This window comes from Hemicordylus capensis, chromosome 3, assembly GCF_027244095.1.
Source record: "Hemicordylus capensis ecotype Gifberg chromosome 3, rHemCap1.1.pri, whole genome shotgun sequence".
NCBI classification, from domain to species: Eukaryota; Metazoa; Chordata; class Lepidosauria; order Squamata; family Cordylidae; genus Hemicordylus; species Hemicordylus capensis.
In genome coordinates, this window is record NC_069659.1 from 88910251 (window position 1) to 88934717 (window position 24467).

Sequence of the window (24467 nt, forward strand, 5' to 3'; positions counted from 1 at the left end):
AGATCTGCCTTCTCGAGAAAGTCACGCAGCTGGCGCACCAGCCGAAGCCGTGCAAAAGCACCCCTGGCCACCGCCTCCACTGCGCTCCAGTTAGGGCGTATGTCAAACAAGGTGGCACTAAGTAATCTTTATAAGAAGGACTGCAGTACGCTGGAATTGGTGGAACATCATCTCCTGTCCCTGCATTCAGAATATCTGGCAGGATCAGCCAGCATAGTAATGGATTGGCTAAGCAGAACCTTTCTGAGGGAGTCAGAATGGAAATTGTTACCTCAGATTTTTCAACAGTTTGTAAGATTCTTCAGTCATCCAAGGATAGATCTGTTTGCCTCAGTAGAACATGCCCTGTTGTAGCTATTCTATCCACACTCATCAACCATGTCTGACAGCCCTGGGGACAGACGTGCTTTGGAAAGAATGGCCAGAGGGTCATTTGTATGCCTTTTCTCCTATCCAGCTCTTAGTCAGAGTTCTGAAGATACAGGTCGAGTGGGCAGAGGTAATTTTGTCTGCCCCCTATTGGCCAAAATGCCTGTGGTTTCTGGACCTACTGAAACTGTCCATTCAGTGGGAGTGGAGGCATCTTGTAGTGCCAGTTTTCTATCTCAGGGGCCAGTTTTCCACCCCCGAACCAGAGCTCTTCTAGTGGCTTGGAGGCTGAGCAGGAGTGTTTGCATTTGATGAAGGACATCCTTGAGAACCTATTGTCATCCTGCAGGGTGGGGCTTGGTATGCTTTCCTCTCATGGAGGAAGGGCAACTTCCGCATAACTGTGTCCAAACGAGATGTTTTGGTCTTTTTGCAGGTGGGATTGGACAAGGGGTTAAGCACTAGTACCCTGCAGAGACACGTGGTGGCCCTCAATAGCTTTTTGAGGTGTTGGGAGGTGATGGCTGTGTCTCTGCACCCCCATGTCAGATACTTTCTCACAGGTGCAGAGTTACTGAATCCTCTGGTAGGTTCATAGGTTCCCACTTGGAATATGAACTGGCTCATTACAGTTCTCATGGGTCCACCCTTTGAGTCCATGGCAAAGGGTGACCTACGTACTTACTCTTAAGTCTTTCTTTTTGATAGCCATCACTTCCACAAGAAGAGTGTCAGAGCTGGGAGCTCTTTCAGCAGACCCAGAGATATGTAATTTCCACAAGTACAAGGTGGTGCTTCAAGCAGATCCTTTATGCCCATAGTTAGTTCTGTCTTTCATAGGCTGTAATAACTCTCTCTGCCAACTTTCTGTCCTAATCCAGTACACCCTCAAGAACACCGCTGGTATTCTTTGGGTGTGTGCTGGGCACATCGCCTCCTCTGTGGAAGTCTGAATATTTTTGTTTCCTTCCAGGAGTCTTCTTTGGGTAAGGTGTCCTTTGCTACAATTTCCCAGTAGTTCAGGGAGCATATCGTCCTAGTGTAGAAGAGTCTGGATAATGTTTGTTTGTTTGTTTATTACATTTATATCCCGCTCTTCCTCCAAGGAGCCCAGAGCGGTGTACATGATTATATTAGGTTCCCCCTCCGGGTTTCCATTGGCAGACGTTAGAAAAGCTGCACTTGGTCAGCGTGGTGTAGTGGTTAGAGTGCTGGACTAGGACCAGGGAGACCTGAGTTCAAATCCCCATTCAGCCATGAGACTAGCTGGGTGACTCTGGGCCAGTCACTTCTCTCTCATCCTAACCTACTTCACAGGGTTGTTGTGAGAAGAAACTCAAGTATGTAGTACACCGCTCTGGGCTCCTTGGAGGAAGAACGGGATATAAATAAATAAATAAATAATTTCCCAAACATTATGGTTTGTTTTCCTTTGTGTATGCACCTTTCAGAAGCAGGTCCTGCAGAAGGTACATTTTCACTGATTGATGGTACCCTAGCCCACCTTGGGATGATATTGCTTTTTTACATCCCTATGATGATGAATGCCCTCTGAGAACCTCTGGATAAAAATAAATTTCTAACCATGAATTTCTATTCTTTGAGACTCCCGGAGGGCATTTAGCTCACTCTTCCAAGATTCCAGAGATGCGAGTTTTGGAGGGTTAGGCTTCTGCCTTCACCATACTTGTGGCATGGTAGTCAAGGACTCTTGGGGATGTTTCTACCCTATCTCTTCTATTCTTTGTTCCTCTTTGTTCCTGTGACAGGGAACATCATCTGAACTTGGTTGTGTGCTGCATAGGTTCTGTCATATCTTTAAATGGATCCTGGGGTTGAGGGATACTTCTGATCTTCTAGTCTGGGCGGGAGAGGCGGTCCCTCCTCTTATAGAAGCTTCCTAATTAGACTCTGCCTACTGCTCCAGGGGAGGCGCCTCTCCCTCTGGTGATGAATGCCCTCTGCAGTCACAGAGAATATAAATTCATGGTAAGACATTTTCTTCTCGCGCTTCCTACCTCTTTTTTTTTTTTTTTAAGAGTTGTGGAAGGATTTGCTAGAACTCAGGCCAGAATCTTTTTTCTTTTTTTAATTGTCAGGGCTTAGTACAAACTTCAGATTTTGTAACTGGTGGTGGAGAATCCACAATGAAGAGTAGGTAGCCTCTGACATGCCTTTGGAATCAGTCCTTTTTAATGACAAGCTTTTTTCAAGTTGGTACCCTGAGACTGTTATACTTTTCCCAGTCGCAATGATGTTGGTGATTATTATACCACCACTTTTCTTTTTCAGATGGCCAGCAAATACTAGTGATAAACAAGAGACTGATAACTGGGATGCTTGGGCAGCTCAACCTTCTCTTACTGTTCCAAGTGCAGGGCAACTGAGGCAAAGATCAGCCTTCACCCCAGCTACTGTTACTGGATCATCTCCTTCTCCAGTCTTGGGTCAGGTGTGTTGCTATTTTCTGAACAGGAATAGTATGCATTTCAAGCCTGATAACCTTTATATTGTGGTGGTGGGGATATCTATCTTCTATATATATAATTCTCCTAAACGTACCTGTTACTAATCCCATGCGTGGCAACTCTCATGAGAGTTTGCTAGCGAGCTGCCGATTAGCGATGGGGATGGGCAGAAAGAAACTGCTTGTCAGGAGAACAGCTGGGGAGGAGAAGGGGTGGCCTGGTTGGACGGCAAGAAAACTCAGAATGCAACTGAGGGAGGGCACTGGGGAGGGGGGCTTATTAAGGGCGGGGGAGGGTGTACTTACCCCTCCCGCTGCTTTCCCCCCTCCAGCACTCCCATTTTTTAACGCATTTGGCGTGGCAGGGTACCTGCCTGCCACCCGTTCCCCCGTTCCTCGGCATAAGGCTTCAAAAGCCTGACTGCAGAACACACACACGTGACATACATATGCAGGCGGCAAACGGATGTGACGCATGCGTGCGACGTGCACACGCGCAGTCAGACTTTTGAAGCCCTTGCCGAGGAATGGGGGAAGGGGCGGCAGGGAGGTACCCTGCCACCCCAAATGCGTTAAAAACCGGGAGCGCTGGAGGGGGGAAAGTGGCGGGAGGGGTAAGTAACCCTCCCCCGCCCTTAAACAGGCCCCCTCCCCAGTGCTGGACCGCGGAGGTGCACACCACTAGATCTGGGTGTCATCAGCATACCGATAGCACCGTGCACCAAATCCCCTGATGATCTCTCCCAGTGGTTTCATGTAGATGTTAAAAAGCACTGGAGACAGTATGAAGTTGCTCAACTCTGAGAGATCTAATGCAGGCTTCTTTAGAATAGGTCTAATAATTGTCTCCTTAAGACAAGGAGGCAGCCTGCCCTCCCTAAGAGAAGCATTAATGCTTTCTACCAGGCCTCCTGCAACAGCCTCCTTGCTAGATAGAACAGGCTATGTTGGGCAAGGGTCAAGACAAGTGGTCGGCCTCTTTACTCCAAGCAGCTTGTCCACATCCTCAGGAGTCACAAACTGAAACTGATCCAGCCGAATCACGTAAGAGGAGTTGTTGGGCACCTCCAATTCAGACACTGCAGTAATTGTGGAGTCTACATCTAAGTCTGCCCAAATATGAGAGATTTTATCTGCAAAGAACTCATTAAACACATCACAGCGGGTAACTAATGGCTCCAAATTCTGATTCGAGGAAGGGGGGGCAGATACTAGTCACTTCACAACCCTGAACAACTCCGTTGGATGTGAACTCACAGATGCAATACGGCAGAAAAGAATCGCTTCTTTTCTGCACATATTGCCTGAGCATAGATCTTTAAATGTGCTCTATGTTGTAATCTGTCGGATTCGAGTCGAGTCTTTCTCCACTTGCACTCCAGTCACCTACCTTGCTGCTTCAGCCCCCGTAGATTTTCCATATACCAAGGGGCCAATTTCGAAGTGGGTCAGAGGGGATGCTTAGGAGCAATCGTGTCTACTGCCCTGGTGAGCATGTTGTTCCAGTTCTCCATCAGGGCATTAACAGAATCACCGATAAAGCAAACATTAAATTTCTCCGAGGTTTTTTTGAATCCTGTTGTGTCTAATAACCTCTTCAGGCGGACCATTCTAATAGGCCCCTTAGGAGTTGGGAAGTGGTTGTAAACCTAACCTTAACCAGATGGTGGTTTGTCCATGACAATGGGGAAATCAAAGGGGTCCCCACCCATGGAACTCCACCCTGATCAGAGTAAAAGACCAAATCAAGCATGTGACCTGCAGCGTGTGTCGATCCAGAGACCATTTGGGATAGGTCCATAGTTGTCATGGCCACTATGAACTCCTGAGCTGCCCCAGACAAGTTGGTCCCAAAATGAACATTGAAGTCCCCCAGCACCAAGAGTCTGGGCAGACTCCAACATGAGTTCCACAACCAAGTCCGTGAGATCAGTAAAGGATTCTGTTGGGCAGTGGGGTGATCGGTACACCAACAGAATTCCCAATCTATCCCTGGTCCCCAAACTTAAGTACACGTATTCAATTTGGTCAGATACCCCAACAGGGACCCTGGTAAGGGAGATGTTATCCTTATAGTCCACAGCCACTCCACCTTCCCACCCAAATCCCCTCACCTGCTCCTCTACAGAATAACCTGGAGGGAGAAGTTGGGACCAGACTGGACCACTAGCAAAGTAGCAAGGTGAAGCTATGTGGATTGTTGGTAGTGCTCCCCAAGGTCAAAGAGCTGGCAGGACAACCAGAGGAGAAGATAGATATTAAATTCTGACTTCGCTTCCCCTGGAACGGCCTGCTGACCTGCCAACGATATATGTGATAATGCAATGTGTTGTATCTAAAGTGCTTGTTGTGTGAGTGAAAGATGTTCTGCTCGCGTAAGGGTGAGAATTGATTTCTTTTGCTGATTCGTGCCCTCCCCTGTCCTGCAGCCCCTCTGTCATGTGCCATCCTGATCCAGTAGGGCACTCAACCCTCGGTTGGGGAACAGGGAGCTGCAGAGAGAAGGGGAGATTGGCAGAAATCACCCCTCCTCCTTGCGTGAGTGGAACTGCAAGCATTTGGAATACATGCTTGCACTGCAGGCATTTGGAATACAACCCATTGTCAGTGAGTATATTCTTCATATAAGATTATTTAATCTGTTAATTACTTGATAGAGATGGGGGAAACAGTACAGTAGATAGGAATTCCTGACTCCTCACTTTTTAAAAAAATGCAGCAATGCTGCATTTAGTACTCTGGTAACAGTGAAAGTATTCTGGCACATATAGTACTCTGGCACACTGAAACACACACTAATTCTTTATGTACACTTTCAGGCCAGGCTTTTTTATTAGCTTTATTAAGTATCCATCGTATGTGTCAGATAAATATAAGTAAGATTCTTAAGACTTTGCAGAAGTACATACTGGACACAGTTACTAGAAAAAGTAAGTCACAGATGCTATGGTGTACAATTTATATAAGTAAATTCACCATCTGAATAATATAACAGTACTGTATCTAAACAGCAGATGTGAAGAGCTTGGAAATTGTTAGAAGCACTTCAAGCACTTTTTCCTGAAATTGCTGTTCTTCTCTTGTATCTAAAAAGGGTGAAAAAGTGGAGGGACTTCAAGCACAGGCCTTGTATCCTTGGAGAGCCAAGAAGGACAACCATCTTAATTTTAACAAGAATGATATCATCACAGTATTGGAACAGCAGGACATGTGGTGGTTTGGAGAAGTTCAAGGTCAAAAGGGCTGGTTTCCTAAGTCATATGTGAAGCTTATTTCAGGTCCTATAAGGAAATCAACAAGGTATGTTCCTTACTTGCTTCTTTTAGGTATTGCAGGATCTTTACTGTATGTAATAAAATTTGAAATTGAAATAATAATTTTTTAGACCATGACTAAGTTTTAAGTTTTTACATTCAAGTGTGTTGGTCTTCTTTGTCAACTTTGAAAAAGATGGATTGAATCTTGATTAACTTCTTAAGGTACACAATGTGGAAATCGTATTAAAATTACTAATAAAACCTGGAATAAAGTGTATGGAGTTGCATTTATTTTTACTTGTATTATTTTGTTATGTAACTGCTCCAAATTGACCTGTTTTAGAGCTCTGTTAATTTAGACAGAATAACACTTTTACTTTTGTTTCTTTAAGCATGGATTCTGGCTCTTCGGAGAGTCCAGCTAATCTAAAGAGAACATCACCTGTTACAAAGTCTGCAGTTTCAGGAGAAGGTAAGAACGTTAACTTGAGAGTATTAGCAGTAAGATACTTAATCAGAAATTGCCTAATAAGGAGTGCTTATGGAGAGCAAAATCATTTGGAATCTGTGTTGCTGCCAGACTTGCAGGGCCCAACTTTTATTGAATACAGGAATTATAAGTGTATGCAAAATCATTTAGTTTATGTTTGATAGCTGTATCTGAGCCCTGTCATTCTAAAATGCGAACTTAAATTTTTTGATGGAATTTAGAATTATAGTCCTCTCTTATCAACCACGAGTTTTGAGTATATGTGAATGAGAAATTGTGACAGGTCTTGCCAACTGTGACCTGAGTGTCCACGGTTGGTGAGGTTTTTTTTGAGATGGGGGGGGTTCAGAAGTTCGATCTGCTTATTCCTCCTGGTGACCCTTGGTGACCCTTGCTGTCTCTTGCCATTTTAAAATGCCTTTGAGTGATTTTGGGGAGTTCAGAAAATTTCCAGAGGTTTGATCTGCTCATTCTTGGGGACCCTTGGTGGTATTATGCGGTTTTTTGTAAATTTTTAAAAGCAATTTTTGGGTATTCTTTCCTTTTAGTTTTAGGTTTTCTTGCAGTCGTGATTCCCCTAACCCCCTGTTTCCCATAGACTTCAATGCCTCACCAACTGTGAGTTTGCCAATGGCGAGGTTTTGCCAGAGTGAAACCCTAGCAGTTGGCAAGGGATTACTACACTTGTACTGTACTGGTGTCAGTAATGGAGCGTTATTGTAGCTGAATTCTTTTCCTCTGCTTTCTAGTGCTCGGTGTAGGTATAATGCTTAATCATAGTTGACAAGCCTATTTCAAACCATGGTTTCACTTCTTGGTTTGTTGCCAGTTCTTAACCATTATTTAGATATTTAAACATCACAATTATACTAGTTGGTTAAGGAAAACAAGAGAAGACTTGTTAGGGGAAATATTGCATGAAAAAGAGGATAGCTTTTACAACTTTACAAAATGATGGTAGCATTCAGAACAAATTTAAACTTCTTAAAATGCTCATTGTGGGCAAGAAGAGCATGATAGACCTGGGGAGGGGAAAAATCATAATTCTCATTACTGAAATAAACTCAGTAAAAAGTGCTTTTTCAGTGGTTTATTCCATAGTGGTTTATTCCATTTCATATTACCTCCACATGACTACATAAAACCTTGTACAAACATGTTTAATATTGTAAATGTCAAAATGACTATGCAACAATAGTGGAGTTGTCCCAGTGTTCAAGCATATTGGAATCTAGTAGTAGAAGTTGTTTTTCTAATAATGAGGAGGAAAGTTTAGAATTTGTATCTTTAACTTTGCAACTGTATTTGAGGCTTGCCTGCAACGAATAATGAATTTATTACTGCACAATCTCTTCGTTGGGGCAGAAGTTGTCTGGACAAGCCACTGGAAAGTGGCATCTATTTAGCAAGTAGGGGAAGACTGATTATGTCATCTTAAGAGCCTCTTAGCAGCAGGACTGGGGAACTTGTGAGTGTAAGAACTGAATGAATTACCAGGAGATTTTCTTGGCTTATGAACTACAAGATCTGGATAGTAATCCTGTGACAGCCACAAAAGTGGGTCCTGCGCCTGCGCAGACCAGCTTTGGGATAGATTCTTTAGCTCCTTGATGCACCTCTTCCCTGCCGAGTGCGCATTCTCCGCGCCTGTTACATGCGGTGGTTGAGTGCCATTTCCTTCATTTTTTTCCTGAAAACCAGTGCAATAGGATCTTCCATGTCTTTGGATCCTTAGAAAGTTTGTAATCTGGATTTCTACCTGTTCCCTCATTTACCAGATTGACCTTGGACTGGACTTTGACTACCTTGTTTCTAATCATAAAGTATTTGGTGTGATTTTATGGATCCTTTGATTCGGAACGGTTAAAGGACTTCTCTTTCGTTTTTTTAAATTGGCTGTGTTTGCATTGGTGGATTATTTCGTAACAGCCTTGGGGAAGTTTTTGGGATATTCTTTGCTTTACGGACTAAATTGGTGTTTTGGACCTATCCCCAGGGGAAGACCACCTTTAAAAGGTGTGCTGACTACAGAGGCAATCTCCTGTCTATGGATGGCCAAAACCTCTGCTTGTTTTGTTTTGGGGAAAGGCATGCCACTTGAAACGCTTGGTCTGCACTTCATTTTCTAAGCAGACCTGAAGAATCGGGTGGGTTGCTTGAAGGTAGCACTTCTGGAGGAAGCTCTATCCCTGAGGAAGTTGCTGCCCCAAACTCTCCCAACGCTTGGCACGGTGCCAAAGTCAAAGCCGGGAACTGCTCTATCTATGCAGTCTAAATCTCCAGCACCAAGACTGTTGATGTCGGAGTCGATCTCCATATTAAAAAGCCAGTTAACATCGAAGCACAAATCTTCTCATTGAGAAAAGGGAAAGCGCAAGGCAGAAAGGGATAGTTCAGATGATCTACCTCCAAAGAAGCACAAGGACAAAATCTGTGAGGTCGTCCCGTCCCCACTCGAAGTTGAGTGAGACTCCCCCCTTCCCTACAGGGCTGCAGCGATGCTCTCTGCCTTTGGCATTGATGGGTCGGCATCAAACTCTCTCTCCAACTCCAACTACTGCTGCTTCAGGGGTTTGACATCGAGCCATATCTCTATCTCTGGCTCCAACCCCTTGCCAGTCATCATCGACGTCTCGATGCCCATTGTCGGAGGCAAGATCTCCGGCATCAATCCAGCATGCAACATCTTCAGTGGTGGCCAGTGTCGACTTCGACGTCGATGCAGAGATGTCTTTGGACCTGAAGTAGACACAGCATATTTTAGCCCTGTTGGAATCTGGTGACAGCACTCTGTCAGCGGGCACTTTCAGAAGCTTTTTTAGTCAGGGGCTGGATATGGAAGACAATGGCATTGTGGATGTAACCTGATCAGTTAAAAAAAAACCACTGTCTTTTTCGCCAATACACACAGGCTTCATAACACCTGTACAGGGTTTACAGCTGGTGTGAGGAAGGGGTTGTTGCATCCTCGGATCCTTCACCTATTCCCCTAGAGGACTTTAAGGCATTCAAAACATGGAAAACAAGATGGCAAGAGGCTCCACAATTGGTGCAGATGGCTACTCACGTTTCCCCGCCTCTAGTGATCATACAGGATCATACAGGATATCGCTGTGCAAACAGTTGTACAGCAAGTCGCAACTCCTTAGGCTGTTCCACCATTTGTGCATCAAGATGCAGCTGTGTAAGCATGCCGACTTTCACCTGTCACTACTTCTATTAAGGCTATTACCTCTGCAACTCATACTCTAGCTGCTACCCCCACTCCAGTTCGGGCTGTCACTCTATGTATATGCAAACTATAGTTCAGCCAAAATCTATGGCTATGCAGACTCAGGTGTTAATGGCCTGAGTGAAATAATTAGACTGCTAATTATATGGCTTGTCTATCCAAATATACATATTCCTTGTGGAGCAATCTTTTTGAAGAACTTGAGACTTTGTCTCCAGCAGAGTTCCAAAAGAAATTTGAGGAAATGTTTACTAAGACAACTACAGTGACAAGACCACAGCTGAATAATGACAAGCATCTGGCAGAATTGGAATTGCACATTCTCACTTCTGTGATAACAATATGCCGGTAGGCTTGGTTGCGCTCCACCAGTCTTCAACAGGACATAAGAGACTGGGTGGAGGCTTTACCATTTGATGGAAAGGGTCTATTTTGTGATGAAACAGGCTCCACTATGGAGAAATGGGGAAAAATCTAAATATACAGGTAAAACTTTTACATCCACAACACTCCCAATACTAGGTTCCATCCTTATAACTGTAGACAGGGCAACTATCACCAATCAGATAGTAAGGACTACTGCCGACCCTTCCAACGCTACAACAAGAAGCCTCACAACACCAAGAATAAAGGCAGTCAAGCTGCATACAGCAAGGTTGTGCAATCAATTAAGCAACACCTTTGATTGGAATGCCAGCCCAACTGCACATTTGGAAACATCACCCTTTCTACTGACACCTCCATCGGTCAGAACCAGGACTCCATCTCCCTGGACAGAGCCAGCAACACCATTAGACTGGCTAGTCATGCCCAAGCATGGCGCTGCATAACATTAGACTGGTGGGTCTTAAGGATAATTCAAATGGGATATGCGATAAGAATTCGATTCCCTTCCAGTTTATATGGGGGTGAAGTTCACTCCTGCCTCAGAAACGCTGATGGAGGAAGTTGTCACGTTGTTGGAGAAAGGAACGATCTCTCCAGTGCAGTGGGCATTCAGACATGGGTTTTTAAAACTCCCATTACTTTCAGATCCCAAAGTGGGATGGGGGGAATCTGTCCCATAATGGACTTGCGGTGGCTCAACCTGTATGTCCAGGCAAGAAAATTCCAAATCATAATGTTGCAAGCGATCCTTCCCCTCCTACATGGGGAGGAGTGGATTGTGATGTTAGACCTAAAGGATGCCTATTTCCACATCGGCATACTGGAAAATCACAGGAAGTTCCTCTGCTTCACAGTGGGACAAAAGATTTATCAGTACAATGTCCTACCTTTTGGACTGTCTACAGCACCGAGAGTGTTGCAAATTGTATGGTGGTAGTGGTTGCAAACCTTCAGACACAAGGCCTGACACTTTTTTTGTACTTGGATGACTGGCTGATGACAGCGAAGTCGAAAGAGCAGTTACTTTCTCAGATTGACTGTGTGACAAACCTACTGGAGGATTTGGGCATCCAGATTGGAAGAAGTCACACTTGACTCCATCGAGACGGCTAAAATACATAGGAGCTGTGCTGGTGCACACGTTCCAAACAGCACCACTTCAGCAGGCAAGAACCATTCAAGTACTCTTGGGCCTTATGGCTTCGCGCACTTTGGTGATATTGTATGCCAAGCTGCAAATGAAAAAAACTGCAACATTCAGACCGAACATGGACAGCCAAAGCATGTGGCTCAGTGTCCTGAAGGTGGTGCTCCAATTTCTAACTTGGATGCGGAGAGAGCATCTCTTGCAAGGGATACCATTCAAGGTTGCTACACCCACTCTAACGGTCACTACAGATGCCTCCCTACTGGGATGGTGTGCACACATGTCAGGCCTCAAGGTGCAAGGTCTATGGACTGCACAACAGCAGAGGCATCACATACATTTTCTAGAACTGCTTGTGGTCTGCCTGGCTCTGAAGTCCTTCCAGAGCCAGTTGAGAGGGAAAGTAATTCAAATTCAATTGGACAATATAATGGTGATGGCTTGCATAAACAAGCAGGGTGGGACAGTATCCTGGTCCCTGTGCCACTTGAGCCAGCAGATATGGAACTGGTGTATCGTCTGCCGGATCCACATGGTGGCAATACATATCAAGGGCAAGGACAAGACCCTGGCGGACGTGCTGAGCAGATCACAGATCCTGCTACAACAGCACAAATGGGAGCTAAACCCCTGCTACCTAGACATGATATTTGCAGTATAGGGCACCCCGGCGGTGGACCTGTTTGTGACACAATGTCAAACAAAATGTGTGCAAGTTACTGCTCAAGAGCAGGAGTGGGAAGATACACCAAGGGCAGTGTTTTCCAGTACCAATGGATGGAGAGTTTGTTTCACTTATACCTACCTTACCCACTGCTCAACAGGGTGGTGGCAAAGGTGCTGCAAGAAAGGACAAGATGCATTATGATAATGCCATGGTGGCCAAGCAGGCTGCTCCACCCAAATTTAAATACACTAAACCTAATGGCTTGGAGGATAGGTTACTAAACAAAATCTTCCTGAATGGCAAGAAAACTTCTACAAGGAGGACCTATTTGGCAAAATGGAAAAGGTTTCATACCTTTGCAATATCAAGACAATTTCAACCGCACAAATATTGTTATATAACATGCCAAATGCGTATAAATGTAGTCTGGTTTTATATTATTATTTTCTTATTTGTTTTATATTGTTGTATTGTTGGTCTATGACTGAAATAAAGTTTTACTTACTTTACTTACTTCTTTATCTGACTAGTTTGAAATGTAGTGATCTACTGACAGTCACAAAACCTGCTCATCTGTCCCCACTTCATTGAGCAAGCCTTGGGAAAGTGAAATTAAATAGAATGAATACTGCAGTAGTAGTATTGAGGAAAATGGCACCCAACCACCAAATGTAACAGGCGCAGAGCACATGCACTCAGCGGGGGAGGGGTGCATCGAGGAGCTAAAGAATCTCTCCCGAAGTTGGTCTGCACAGGTGCAGAACACACTTTTGTGACTGCCATTGGATCACTACCAGATCATCTGTTACAGATAAGCAACATGTTTTTATTGATGATAACTCTTGGGAAGCTATAGCATTATATAAGGTTTTCCACAAGGAGAAGGAAGAATACCAAATTGTTGCCACTGAAGACCTGTAATTGGTTGAAATGTGTCTGGCCTTGTTAAGACCTCTTGGAATTACCTTCTCTGGCTGTTTGAGGTCTTTTCTGGTTCCCATTTTTGAAATAGACTATTGGCATACTTGGGATTATCCACCTTTCAAGGATTTTAAGAGATTAAAAACTGACCTTGTCAAAACTATTTGGAAACACTTTTTGGTTACTTGGGAAGCTTTTTTATTTTCTTTGAAATATACTCAGTTCTTGGCAAACTTGGAATTATCCATTTGTTAATGATCTTAAGAGGGAACATTGTGTGACCCACCAACCCCTCGCTGCATGTAAACCATTTTGAGAACTGTGGTTGAAAAGCAGTATATAAATACTTGTTGTTGTAGTTTTTCATTATTGATATAATTTTAAAATTTTAATGCGTTGATATTTTTGGATTCTTTGGGGGTTGTCTGTATTAGGAGTGAGACTAATATTCACAGCCCCAGGGCCACCCCACCCCGTTAGCTGCCCTGCCTTACCATGCTTAACCAAGCACGTCAGCTTGCAGGGAACAAAACATAATTAAAAGATAAAATATCAAAAAATGCAAAAACATATTAAAAAGTAGTAAGATACTTGTTATAGAGATAATATAGCTTCTGTTATACTATGGAAAATATGGGGATCTGTGTTTTTCATTGTAGTTCTACATTAGAATTAACCAGATTTTCTGTCTTAAAGTTCTGTTTTACAATTCCTGTTGAAATTTTTTCATGCTGCTTCAACCTATTAAATTTTGCTTTGGGATTAATGACATTATAACACTTCTTGTCATTACTTGTAGAAAATTGTATGCTGCTGTGATTTGAAGAGAGAAATGTGCAGTCTGCACAAGTAAATCTATTCAGGATTCTGTTCTAGGAAATAAATCTATTCAGGCCTGTGTGTTCTGATAAGAGCATTCAGTTCCTGCAATTGTAGACATTACTGTTCTCGTTGGTGGGGGAGGGGAGCTCCATATACACGCATCCGTTTGCCTGTGGAGCTACCCACGTCATGGCAATGAATGGAAAGCTCTTGGAAACAGGCGAGCTCCATGTGTCAACAAAAAACTGCTTGGCTGATAAAAGTGTGTATCAAAATTAAGCCACATTGTAGAAAGATTTTATACTAAGGCTGTTCATTGATAAAAAATTTTTACTCTGTCATCTGACTTATGACTGCTTTAAGTCATATGCAAATGCTTGTGGATTTAAACATTAGTATATGTGGTCTTTTTAGATATTGCAAGAAGTGAGAGAATGAAAACGCCTCTCTTATTTATAGCCTGTACCAACCTTTTGGTTCAAAACAAATCAATAGCTGACTGAGACAAAAGCTACCAATCGTTTGAACAAAATGAAAACCCATTTTAAATATTCTTTAAATTTCATATTACAACAACATATTAGAACCAAAATTGTGTAGAAAATGAATGCAGGAATCCTTAAATCTCTTGCATACAGAAATATTTAGTCTTGCCTGTTGAAATTGCCCCTTTTGTAATTAGCTAATGTTTTAATCTATCAACTATTTATTAACTATTTATCTACTATTTAAAGTGTGCAACTGTACTTGTGTAAATTATTACTGCTTTTCATCAAAAACAGCTAAAGCAATAAAATGTACTTACCGTAAAACTTCTTTATACAAATAATTATAATCTGTATACATTTTGTCCTTTTGATAACTCATGGAGAAGAAAAATTCACTCACCATTGCATACCATTACAGAAATTTTAGTCCTTTGCTAAGTTATTGTAAATGTTAATTGTTAATCTAATGTTATTGTAAAAAGCCCAGAGACAAAAGTTTGGGGCGGTATACAAATTTGATAGATAGATAGATAGATAGATAGATAGATAGATAGATAGATAGATAGATAAGTATTAAAGTTAGTGTGCTCCCCTGAATTAGGCCATGTTGTTCTATTTTGCCCCATAGTAATGCCTTGTTGGTTTGTGAGGCAAGAGAATGCTGGAGGCTTATAAAGTTCCAAAGTACAAGTGAGATTGTAGCCATGTGTTTGGCATTGTGTTACATGCGTGAGCAGAGCCAAGGAGAGAGCCAAATTCGAGGCTTACATGTTCTCTTATGCATTGCAATTTTAAAATTGTCTTTCTGTTTGCCAGCAAACCATAGTTTGCCATTGTATTCGAAAAGGTGAATTGATACTTGCTCCTAAGTGTGGATCCCAGGCCACCATGTAATCCTAGTTTAGGAGCATAGTAGGACTTGTCACTGTGTTCAGATGCAAACAGGAAGTCGGTGGCAACTCATGAGGGGAAGAGGGAGCACATGAGCCTGAGTCTTGACTCAGTTTTCCTCCCCTGTTCATGCATTTAACATCGAACCATACAGGTGAAACTCGGAAAATTAGAATATCGTGCAAAAGTCCATTAATTTCAGTAATGCAAATTAAAAGGTGAAACTGATATATGAGACAGACGCATTACATGCAAAGCGAGATAAGTCAAGCCTTAATTTGTTATAATTGTGATGATCATGGCGTACAGCTCATGAAAACCCCAAATCCACAATCCCAGAAAATTAGAATATTACATGGAACCAAGAAGACAAGGATTGTAGAACAGAACAATATCGGACCTCTGAAAAGTATAAGCATGCATATGTATTAAGTACTTGGTTTGGGCCCCTTTTGCAGCAATTACTGCCTCAATGCGGCGTGGCATGGATGCTATCAGCCTGTGGCACTGATGAGGTGTTATGGAAGACCAGGATGCTTCATTAGCGGCTTTCAGCAATTCTGCATTGTTTGGTCTCATGTCTCTCATCCTTCTCTTGGCAATGCCCCATAGATTCTCTATGGGGTCAGGTCAGGTGAGTTTGCTGGCCAATCAAGCACAGTACACTGTATACTTTTCAGAGGTCCGATATTGTTCTATTGTACAATCCTTGTCTTCTTGGTTCCATGTAATATTCTAATTTTCTGGGATTGTGGATTTGGGGTTTTCATGAGCTGTACGCCATGATCATCACAATGATAACAAATTAAGGCTTGACTTATCTCGCTTTGCATGTAATGCGTCTGTCTCATATATCAGTTTCACCTTTTAATTTGCATTACTGAAATTAATGGATTTTTGCACGATATTCTACTTTTCCGAGTTTCACCTGTAGTTTGGCATTATGTCTGAGTGAGGTTGTTTTATGTTGCTTCTCTTGATGAAATAAACTTGCAAATGAACTGATGGTTCTCAGGTATTTCTCACTTCTGAATCTTTCTACCCTTTTTAGAATATGTTGCCATGTACACTTATGAAAGCTCTGAACAAGGAGACTTAACATTTCAACAAGGGGATTTAATCCTTGTTACCAAGAAGGATGGAGACTGGTGGACAGGAACATTGGGTGATAAATCTGGAGTATTTCCATCTAACTATGTCAGGCTCAAAGACTCTGAGGTAAAGTGCCTGTGCACATACACGTTTTAATTCAAAAATGTATTTTGTTTACAGTTGTCTTCTTCTTGTGCTTCTATTGTAGTGTATATTGCAGATATGTTAATTGAATAATGGGGTTGGAGTGAGGAGAAACAAATGTATGCATAAAATAATCCCCAATTGATTCTATAAATACTATGTCTCTCACACCAGGAAAAAAGAATGGTTGCTTGCTGCCATTCAGTGTTATCATTGTTACTGCTTTTGTCATTTTTTCAGCATTAGGATTCAAGAAGATGTGCATTTAAAATCCAATTAAAAAACACATTCCAACCTACCCTGGCACTGACATTAAAATAAATGTTATGAGTCAGTGGAGCGAGGCAATGACTCAGTCACACAACTGATTGATAAACCACAGTTCAATCAGGAATGTAAGCCCAAATCAGTATGGACTCTTCTTCCCCCTCCTTTTCTCTCTGTCTCATGCCCCACTGGACATCCTGGCTTGTTAAACCACAGCTCGCTGCACATCCAAAGCCAGAAGTTGTGGTTTAACTCTAGCTTACAAGCCAGGATGTGAAACCAGTTTATCTGGTTTCACATCCTAGTTTATAAGGTAGAATTAAACCACAGTTTCTGACTTCACTGCAGAGCTGTGATTTAACAAGCCAGGACTGAAACAATTGTTTGATAGCTCCAGCTTGGATTGTGTTCCAAATTGAACTCATGCACTTCCTCCTCCCTTAACTCCTTGACTCCATTGTTCAAGAAATGCTGCGTGTGCTATTGAAATTGTTCCAAAGCAGACCAATATGACTGAATGTTGTGAAATCCGATTAAATTTCACAAGAGCCAGTGGATGCCTTTGCATTTTTGGTCAAAGATAGCAGTATCCTAACGTGGTTAAATATTACAGGAGGAAATTAGTGCTGTGAAGGAGAAGGATTCATCTTTGCTCTTCTCTTTTCTGTCCTGCAATCCCCCTCATGGTCTGACTGCCAGGAGGTGCTCTTTCATGTTGAGCAAAGAACTGCACAGAGGCATCAAAGCTGCTTCCAACAGTCAGGGAAGATTGACAGAGGATTGGGGAATATATGCTGGATCTTCTTTGTTATTAATGCTTCATTCAAAAGTATGGGTAGTGCACCTGTGCAGTAGCTCCCTCGCAGAGGTGCACCTAGGTAATCTTGGAGCCTGGACCTAAAGGCCTTTGGAAACCCCCCCCTGCAAATTAAGCATTATCACCTAAATATCTTTGGGGTCCCCCCCACAAGCCTTTAACATATTCCCATCCCACATATTTCTTTTTCCATTCCCCCCTGTGTCTAAAGCACCCTGTACAGGTCACAGTCACACTTGGCCATCCAGCGCAGTGCAGGCCACACCACCCAGGACAGACTAAAGAGGATGTGGGGGCTCCCAGGGGGTGTGGAGGCCCTGGACTTTGGCCTCAAAGTCCAGGGATAAGAGTGCCTATTCTCCCTCGGAATAATTCTTCATCTCCATTTGACACGCCTGCTCTGCCTCCACCCACACATTGTGGCCGTTAGCATTGCTGGTTAGAGCACCTAACCCCTCAGTTCCTTTCTAATCACTGTTGTGTCAGCTCCTCAGGAACTTCATTCCTCTGCCAGATAGGTTCTTTTAACCTGACAGTGAGACAACAAAGATTGTATTCAGAGGCACCCTTTGGACCAGACTTCCAGGTGGAAGTCTGGTCCTTCACAATGGTTTTTTTTTTTTAAATCACTTTTATTCTATTTTTATTGTGTCATGTATTTTAATCTGTGGTTTTTAAATATTTCAAATTTTGTACATACTTAAAAATAAGATAGATGGATGGATGGATGTCTGTGGGAAGTATCTTATTAAGAATTTCTTCTAAAAATGAAAAGAAATGTCCAGCATTTCTTGAGCATGTTCTGGTTTAAGAAATAGTGCATTGTAGCTTATTTTGTGGTGGGTGGTCCCCCAACCCCGCAAGGCCTTTAGGTCCAGGCTTCCAAACTACCTAGGTGTACCTCTAATTGTATAACTATTTTGGACAATTTACAAAATGAATTCCTTATGGATGTTAAAAAGTTGCCCCAAAATTGTATGAATTGCAGAGCAAAATTGTCTAATACAGATCATCATGATTGCCACAGGCTCTCTTCAGCCTTGAGGCAGACAACTTGGATACTCTTGTGTTGCCATCTGCATGAGAGTATTTGAAACTTCTTTGTGGTTGCAACAGCCAGCAGAATTTATTCCTGGCACTTTACTGGCAAGGTGGTATCTGCAAAGGTTGCAATCACTTCTTGTAGTGCCAGGAGCAAAAGAAATTAGTAAGGGTGGTTAAGTTCAGTCCTGGAAATGGTAGCTATTCCCACAGTACTGAATTGTAGAACCTAATGTGAGACCTATGTAAATTAACTCTAAGTAGAAGAACCTCCTGCCGTTGGAGTAAAGATAGTAAAAATGTAATACCATTATCCTGTATAGCATAGAAGAGTGTATGAAAAGGAGAATGTATATGTAGACATCAGTGGGTCGCATCCACAGTAGCACGTGTAGAATGAAGAGTTAATGGAAGCAATTCTTTTCCACTCATTCTCCTTCCTGTAGTCAGAAAAGCTGCTCTGAGGATTGAGGGACCTTGGGAACAGTGTGAGATACTGCTCAAGCTGTGGGAGGGGAGAGATCCTGGAAAACATGCAGAGACATCTCCCATTAATAGAGTAGAAGGTGTCTCTGTGCTTCTGTAGCTGACGTGTGGCTTTGAAGTGTGCAGCTGATTTAAATTGATTCTCGGCACAAGATAAAAATGTGAGTCTAAGGTTGCAGTCCTGTGTACACATTTACTAGTTAGTGAGTTTCACTATTTTCCAAGCAGAGACCACTTCAGCAAAAAATCCTCAATGTGATGGCCATTTCCTACCATGCTAACATCCACACAGAGCTGTGCTTTCCCCAGCACTGGTGGAGGAGGGGAGCAGTGTTCCCTCTAACAGGGATTCCCAGATGTTGTTGACTACAACTCCCATAATCCCCAATCAAAGGCTATTGCAGCTGAGAGTTGTAGTCAACAACATCTGGGGATCCCTGTTAGAGGGAACACTGGAGTGGGACTTGTGCTTAAGAAAAACTGATCCCTATTGAGCTCCAGCACCATGTTGGAATGCGCTTGTGACATGGACCTCTATGAAATATAGCCCTTCCCAGTGTTGCCTCATCATACAGCTCTGTGGGAAAGTGCTGACAAGAACCATGCTCCCCAGGGCTGCGTGCACACTTTTCAAGATGGTGCTAGGGGTTGAGGGGGCTCAATTTCCCTTAAAGGAGCTCCAGTGGTGCTGGGCAAAGTGCTGCGGGAATGGTCAGCTCTGCACAGTACCAGGCCGTGTGGAGTATTTGACAGGCTTAATAAACAGTCTGGGAGCTTCGCTTGGAGTTGGTGGGAGCCACTGCTAGCTCCAGGGGCTTGCAGTGAAGAACACAGCACTACGGAGCAGCACATCTCACTGAGCTCACTAGCACTTACTTCTTGAGTAAATAAGCTTGGATTGCGCTGTCCGTATCCTGCCTTGAACTACACAGTGGAAGTTGATGTTATGTACCATCATACATAACGATTTAATGTCAGCCTCTGTTACAAAAGGGTACTCCTGGCTACTCCCTGTAATATTATGTACACTTTGAACATACCACTTCCATTTATTCCACCCTTGAAAAGACAGGTATGATGCTTCCTGTGAATGTGAGAGTACTAGGTCTGCCTTGAACTCATTGAACCCTGTAAATGTGTGAATCTGTTCCACTGCTATTGCAAATGCAAAATTAACTCCTGTAGAATAGTACTTCAAAGGTGTACAGCTTAATTTTAGAGAGTACAAGGAAATGCTCTTGAGAAAATGGAGGATTTGGATTTTAATAATAAACAAGGTCTTTGTATTTTTGGTTTTCAGATTTGCTGAATGCATGTACTCTAAGGACTGTTTCACACATTTACAGCATCTGTGACAGAACTAGCATGCAACAGGCATGTCGATACTTGTATTTTAATTTGACTGTTCTGAAGTTGTCTTGGAAAGGTGGCAGACGTATATAATAATGTGTGCTATCCCTACATGTATGTGAAATTGCTTTGTTTACACTTTGGATGCCACATCTGTGATCATGTAACATGCTAGTTCTTACAGATGCCTTATACGATGACTGCCATTCTTAAAGATCAAAAGTGCAAAAAAACTAATTTAGATAAATTAATATAGATGTTGTGTACTTGGGTATCTACATTTACCTTTACAATAAGTATGGGGGTGGGGGAAGGATTATTTTAAGGTTGAATTATTTTACCGGTCTTTAAACTATTGCTTTTTTCCGATATAATTTGTGCTTTTTGGTCCCCGTGAGGGACCATCTGTAATTATGTTAAGGCTCAAATGCTTTAGTCAGAACGAAATCATAAAAGAACTGAAATGTAATCACTTATGACTTATCCTCATGAATATTTGATATTATAGAATGTATTTTCTTGCTAGTTTATTGTGAGCTGGTGAAACCTGAATTGATTTTTACCTACAAATGCTGAAAGTCAAGTCTCTCCTGTGATTATGACTGTATACATTTTATGATGTTGTGGGGATATAGAAACGGCACAGAATGTGGCATTTGAACTGGAATTCAGTGGGCAACATCCAGAGCAACAAGACCAGGAGAGCTGGTCTTGTGGTAGTAAGCATGAATTGTCCCCTTTGCTAAGCAGGGTCCACCTTGGTTGCATTTGAATGGGAGACTACATGTCTGAGCACTGTAAGATCCCTTAGGGGATGGGGCCGCTCTGGGAAGAGCACCTGCATGCTTGGATGCAGAAGGTTCCAGGTTCTCTCCTCGGCATCTCCAAGATAGGGCCAATGGTCTGACTTGGTAGAAGGCAGCTTCTTATGTCCCTAACTGCTTGCAGAAAGACCTTGCACTAGTGCAAAACTCTTGTGCTCACTAGTTGCTCTAAGTCTGGAGCTTGTGCTCCAGACTAGTGTAGTGCTATAACAAGCATGGTTATGCAACAGTTGTGCAATTGTGACACACCTCATCTGTTTTAATGGGGAGATTTGTGCAAGAGTGCTATTGTGAAATATTGCAGTTCTGCACTTCCCTGGTTTTTAGTGCAACTAAGCTAATTCCTTGTACTAGTGTAAATTTGCTCATTCTGCCAGCAGTTCATTGCTCTTTTTATTAGCCAATATACAGAAGATCTTAGTTTTCTTTTTAAAATTAAGTTTCTAGTCCTTATAGCTATGATTATATGCTTGTAGCCTACTGAAATCTTAGAACCCAGAGAGGCAGCTGAAGCTCAAGAGGTTGCTTCAGGGTTGGGCATGGAACTTGGTGTAGTGGTTAGAGTGCTGGACTAGGACCGGGGAGACCCAAGTTCAAATCCCCATTCAGCCATGAAACTAGCTGGGTGACTCTGGGCCAGTCACTTCTCTCTCAGCCTAACCTACTTCACAGGGTTGTTGTGAGGAGGAACTTAAGTATGTAGTACACCGCTCTGGGCTCCTTGGAGGAAGAGCAGGATATAAATGTAAAAATAAATAAATAAAATAAATAAAACTTCAGTGTCGTGCATAGCTCCTTGCCCTTTTCTATGACATGCAAAACAGCAAAAAGTGCAGAATAAATTATAGAACATAGGAGTTCATATGAACATTTGCCCTCAATTTGCACAATAGATACAGATTCCAGAATTATTTTGTTTGGCCCCTAACCTTTATTTTTATTTTTATTTTTTTTGCACTCACAGCCCTATCTGTGTTGTAATCTAAGACAGTATTGGGTGAAAAATTCTGCCAAAAGATGTATGAACTGTAATGCTATCGTCAGTTCTCCATAGCAAAACATCTAATCAAAATCCAAAGAGTGAGTTTAGGTGTGCCCAGACTTGAATTGGTCATGAGATTTTTGCCTCTTTTTAAAACTTGAACACCACACTGCCTTTTGAAACTCCCTTTCATTGGTAAAGTAGCTTGGCATGGGGGCCTGCTTTCTAAGAAACACAAGACCAAAGCTCCCTTGGGCTGACAGATCCTGGTCATAGTATACAAAAGTTGCTTATGAAAGTCTAAGGTTGCCTTATTTTTTTAAAGGTGTCTGGAACTGCTGGGAAAACAGGAAGCTTAGGCAAGAAACCTGGTAAGTTGTATCCTGAAAAAAATTAAAATAACTTTAGTGTAATAACAGTGATTCTTGCTCTTCTGAATCCTGTATCTTTCTACAGGTATAACCATTTAAAGGACAAACACTGTGTCCTATAGCTTAATACTTTACATCTTTGTCCTTTTGTAGAGGCTTGAGTGTAAAAGACTTCTGTGTGAAATATAAATGTGAATATTTGAGTTAGATTGGGCCTGTCTTACGATTTCACTTTCAGTTTACAATTTTTTTTAAGAGCATACAGTGCTGAGGACTGGCTTTACCTTTTGATCACCATTGAGTTTTTAGAATTCCTGTTAAAACTGTCCTTTGGGTGACCTGCTAACAGGAAGTAGAAATTCAAGTAGTGTAGCAGAATCTAAATTTAGAACTACACTATGAAGACTAAGCTTTTATTGGCACAGAAAGCTCTTGGTGAGGACACTGGACAGCTGTCTTCACAACTCTTGGAAAGAATGTTGCCCAGATGCAAATGTGCTTAATTTAATTGAGGAATGATTCTACACACCAGTGAGGATAATTTTGTCAGTTGGTCCATGCTTCTGTTGAAGTTCTCTTGAATTTTTAATTTGAAGATGCATTTGTTGTATTTAACACAGCATTTATACTTCTAAACGTTATCTTTTAGATGTAGGAATGTGCATGAATCGTTTCAGTGCCTCTTATTCAAGGCACCAAAATGATTTGAGCTGCCACAGCTGAAACCTTTCAGCAGGAGGCAAGCAGTAACTTTAAGGAGCAGGTATGCAGGTCCTTACCTGCTCTTCATTCTGGTTGCAGCGCTGTGTTGCCAAAAATAACATGCACAGCTGCTTCCTTGTTCCCAGCAGCCTGTGCGTGGCATCGGCACGCACATGGTGTCCACACATGCACGGACACCGTGTACATGCTAGCACCACATGCAGCCTGCTAAGAAAAAGGAAGCAGCCACATGCATTATTTTTGGTAACACAGTGGTGGGGCTATGGAGGAGCAGGCTCCTTAAAGCTACCACTCATCTCCTGCTCCCGCCTAAACAAAACGTTTCATGCACATGCCTATTTAGATGCTTCTAATCTTCAGTTTCTATGCAAGTAGGAAGAATGTAGTAGGCGCTTGAACTTAAATTTATATTTAACTGATTTTCTTAATGGACAGCATCCAGATGATTAGTTATGACTAAGCACCTTTGAAATCAATGAGACAAGTTAGTTATGACTAACTTAAGTCCCATTAATTTTAATGGGACTGAGTCATAATGGAATCTGTTTGGACCCTGCCCAATCTGTGTACTTCACTAACCTGCTAACATAAAGGAAAGGGAATATAGTTCTCTAATCCCTACCATAGACCCTTGAAAATAAAGAGTAGAGAAGCATGGTAATGAGCAATAATGTGGTTTTTTTGATACTTAAAGACTCTAGTGTGAACAACTTTCAAGCCTTCAGTATTCTACACAGGTAGCAGAGCAGGAAAGTTAGTGAAAAGTACCCAGAACTAATGATTCATTAAAACCGAAAGCAAGAAAATATAGGATGAAATCTGGGTGGTGGTGGGTTTTTTTTGCCCAACATAGATATTTACTTATTGTAGAAACATTTCCTTATACTTTGTATTCCTACAATATTGCTTGTATTTTTTGGACAAGGCAACATTCCCTAGTCAGATCTCTCTTACTGGAGTTCTGATGGGGCTTGTCTTGTAATCTGCCCCCACTCCAAAAGTCATTCTACTTTGTTGATGTTTACAGGTGTTTGTGGTTTCTTATGCATGTTGTGCTCTGTACTTTAGAATCCAAGGGAAAGAGCTGTGGTATGCAAGTTCAAGGCAGTGGAGTGGAATCATCAGGAATATTAATAGTTTAATGTAATGAAATAGTATGTACAGAGAGGCAAGTGCAGACTGCTTTTCAGTGCTCTTGCTGCTGGCTGTTTGTTGCCCCGCCTCTACTCCAG

General features: G+C 42.2%; 1 protein-coding gene across 8 annotated transcripts in view; it reads left to right on the top strand.

Annotated features, from left to right (window-relative positions):
• The window catches only part of ITSN1 (intersectin 1), a 197407-nt gene that overhangs the window by 113864 nt on the left and 59076 nt on the right, over positions 1–24467 (top strand). For 7 of the 8 annotated variants that reach the window (XM_053307557.1, XM_053307556.1, XM_053307558.1 and 4 more), the window contains 5 exons: positions 2662–2821; positions 5931–6136; positions 6486–6565; positions 16190–16356; positions 22467–22512. In XM_053307557.1, the coding sequence (XP_053163532.1) occupies positions 2662–2821; positions 5931–6136; positions 6486–6565; positions 16190–16356; positions 22467–22512 (659 nt within the window). Of the gene's footprint in view, positions 1–2661; positions 2822–5930; positions 6137–6485; positions 6566–16189; positions 16357–20285; positions 20360–22466; positions 22513–24467 lie in introns of those variants that run through there. The other variant, XR_008319130.1, reaches the window with a different exon arrangement.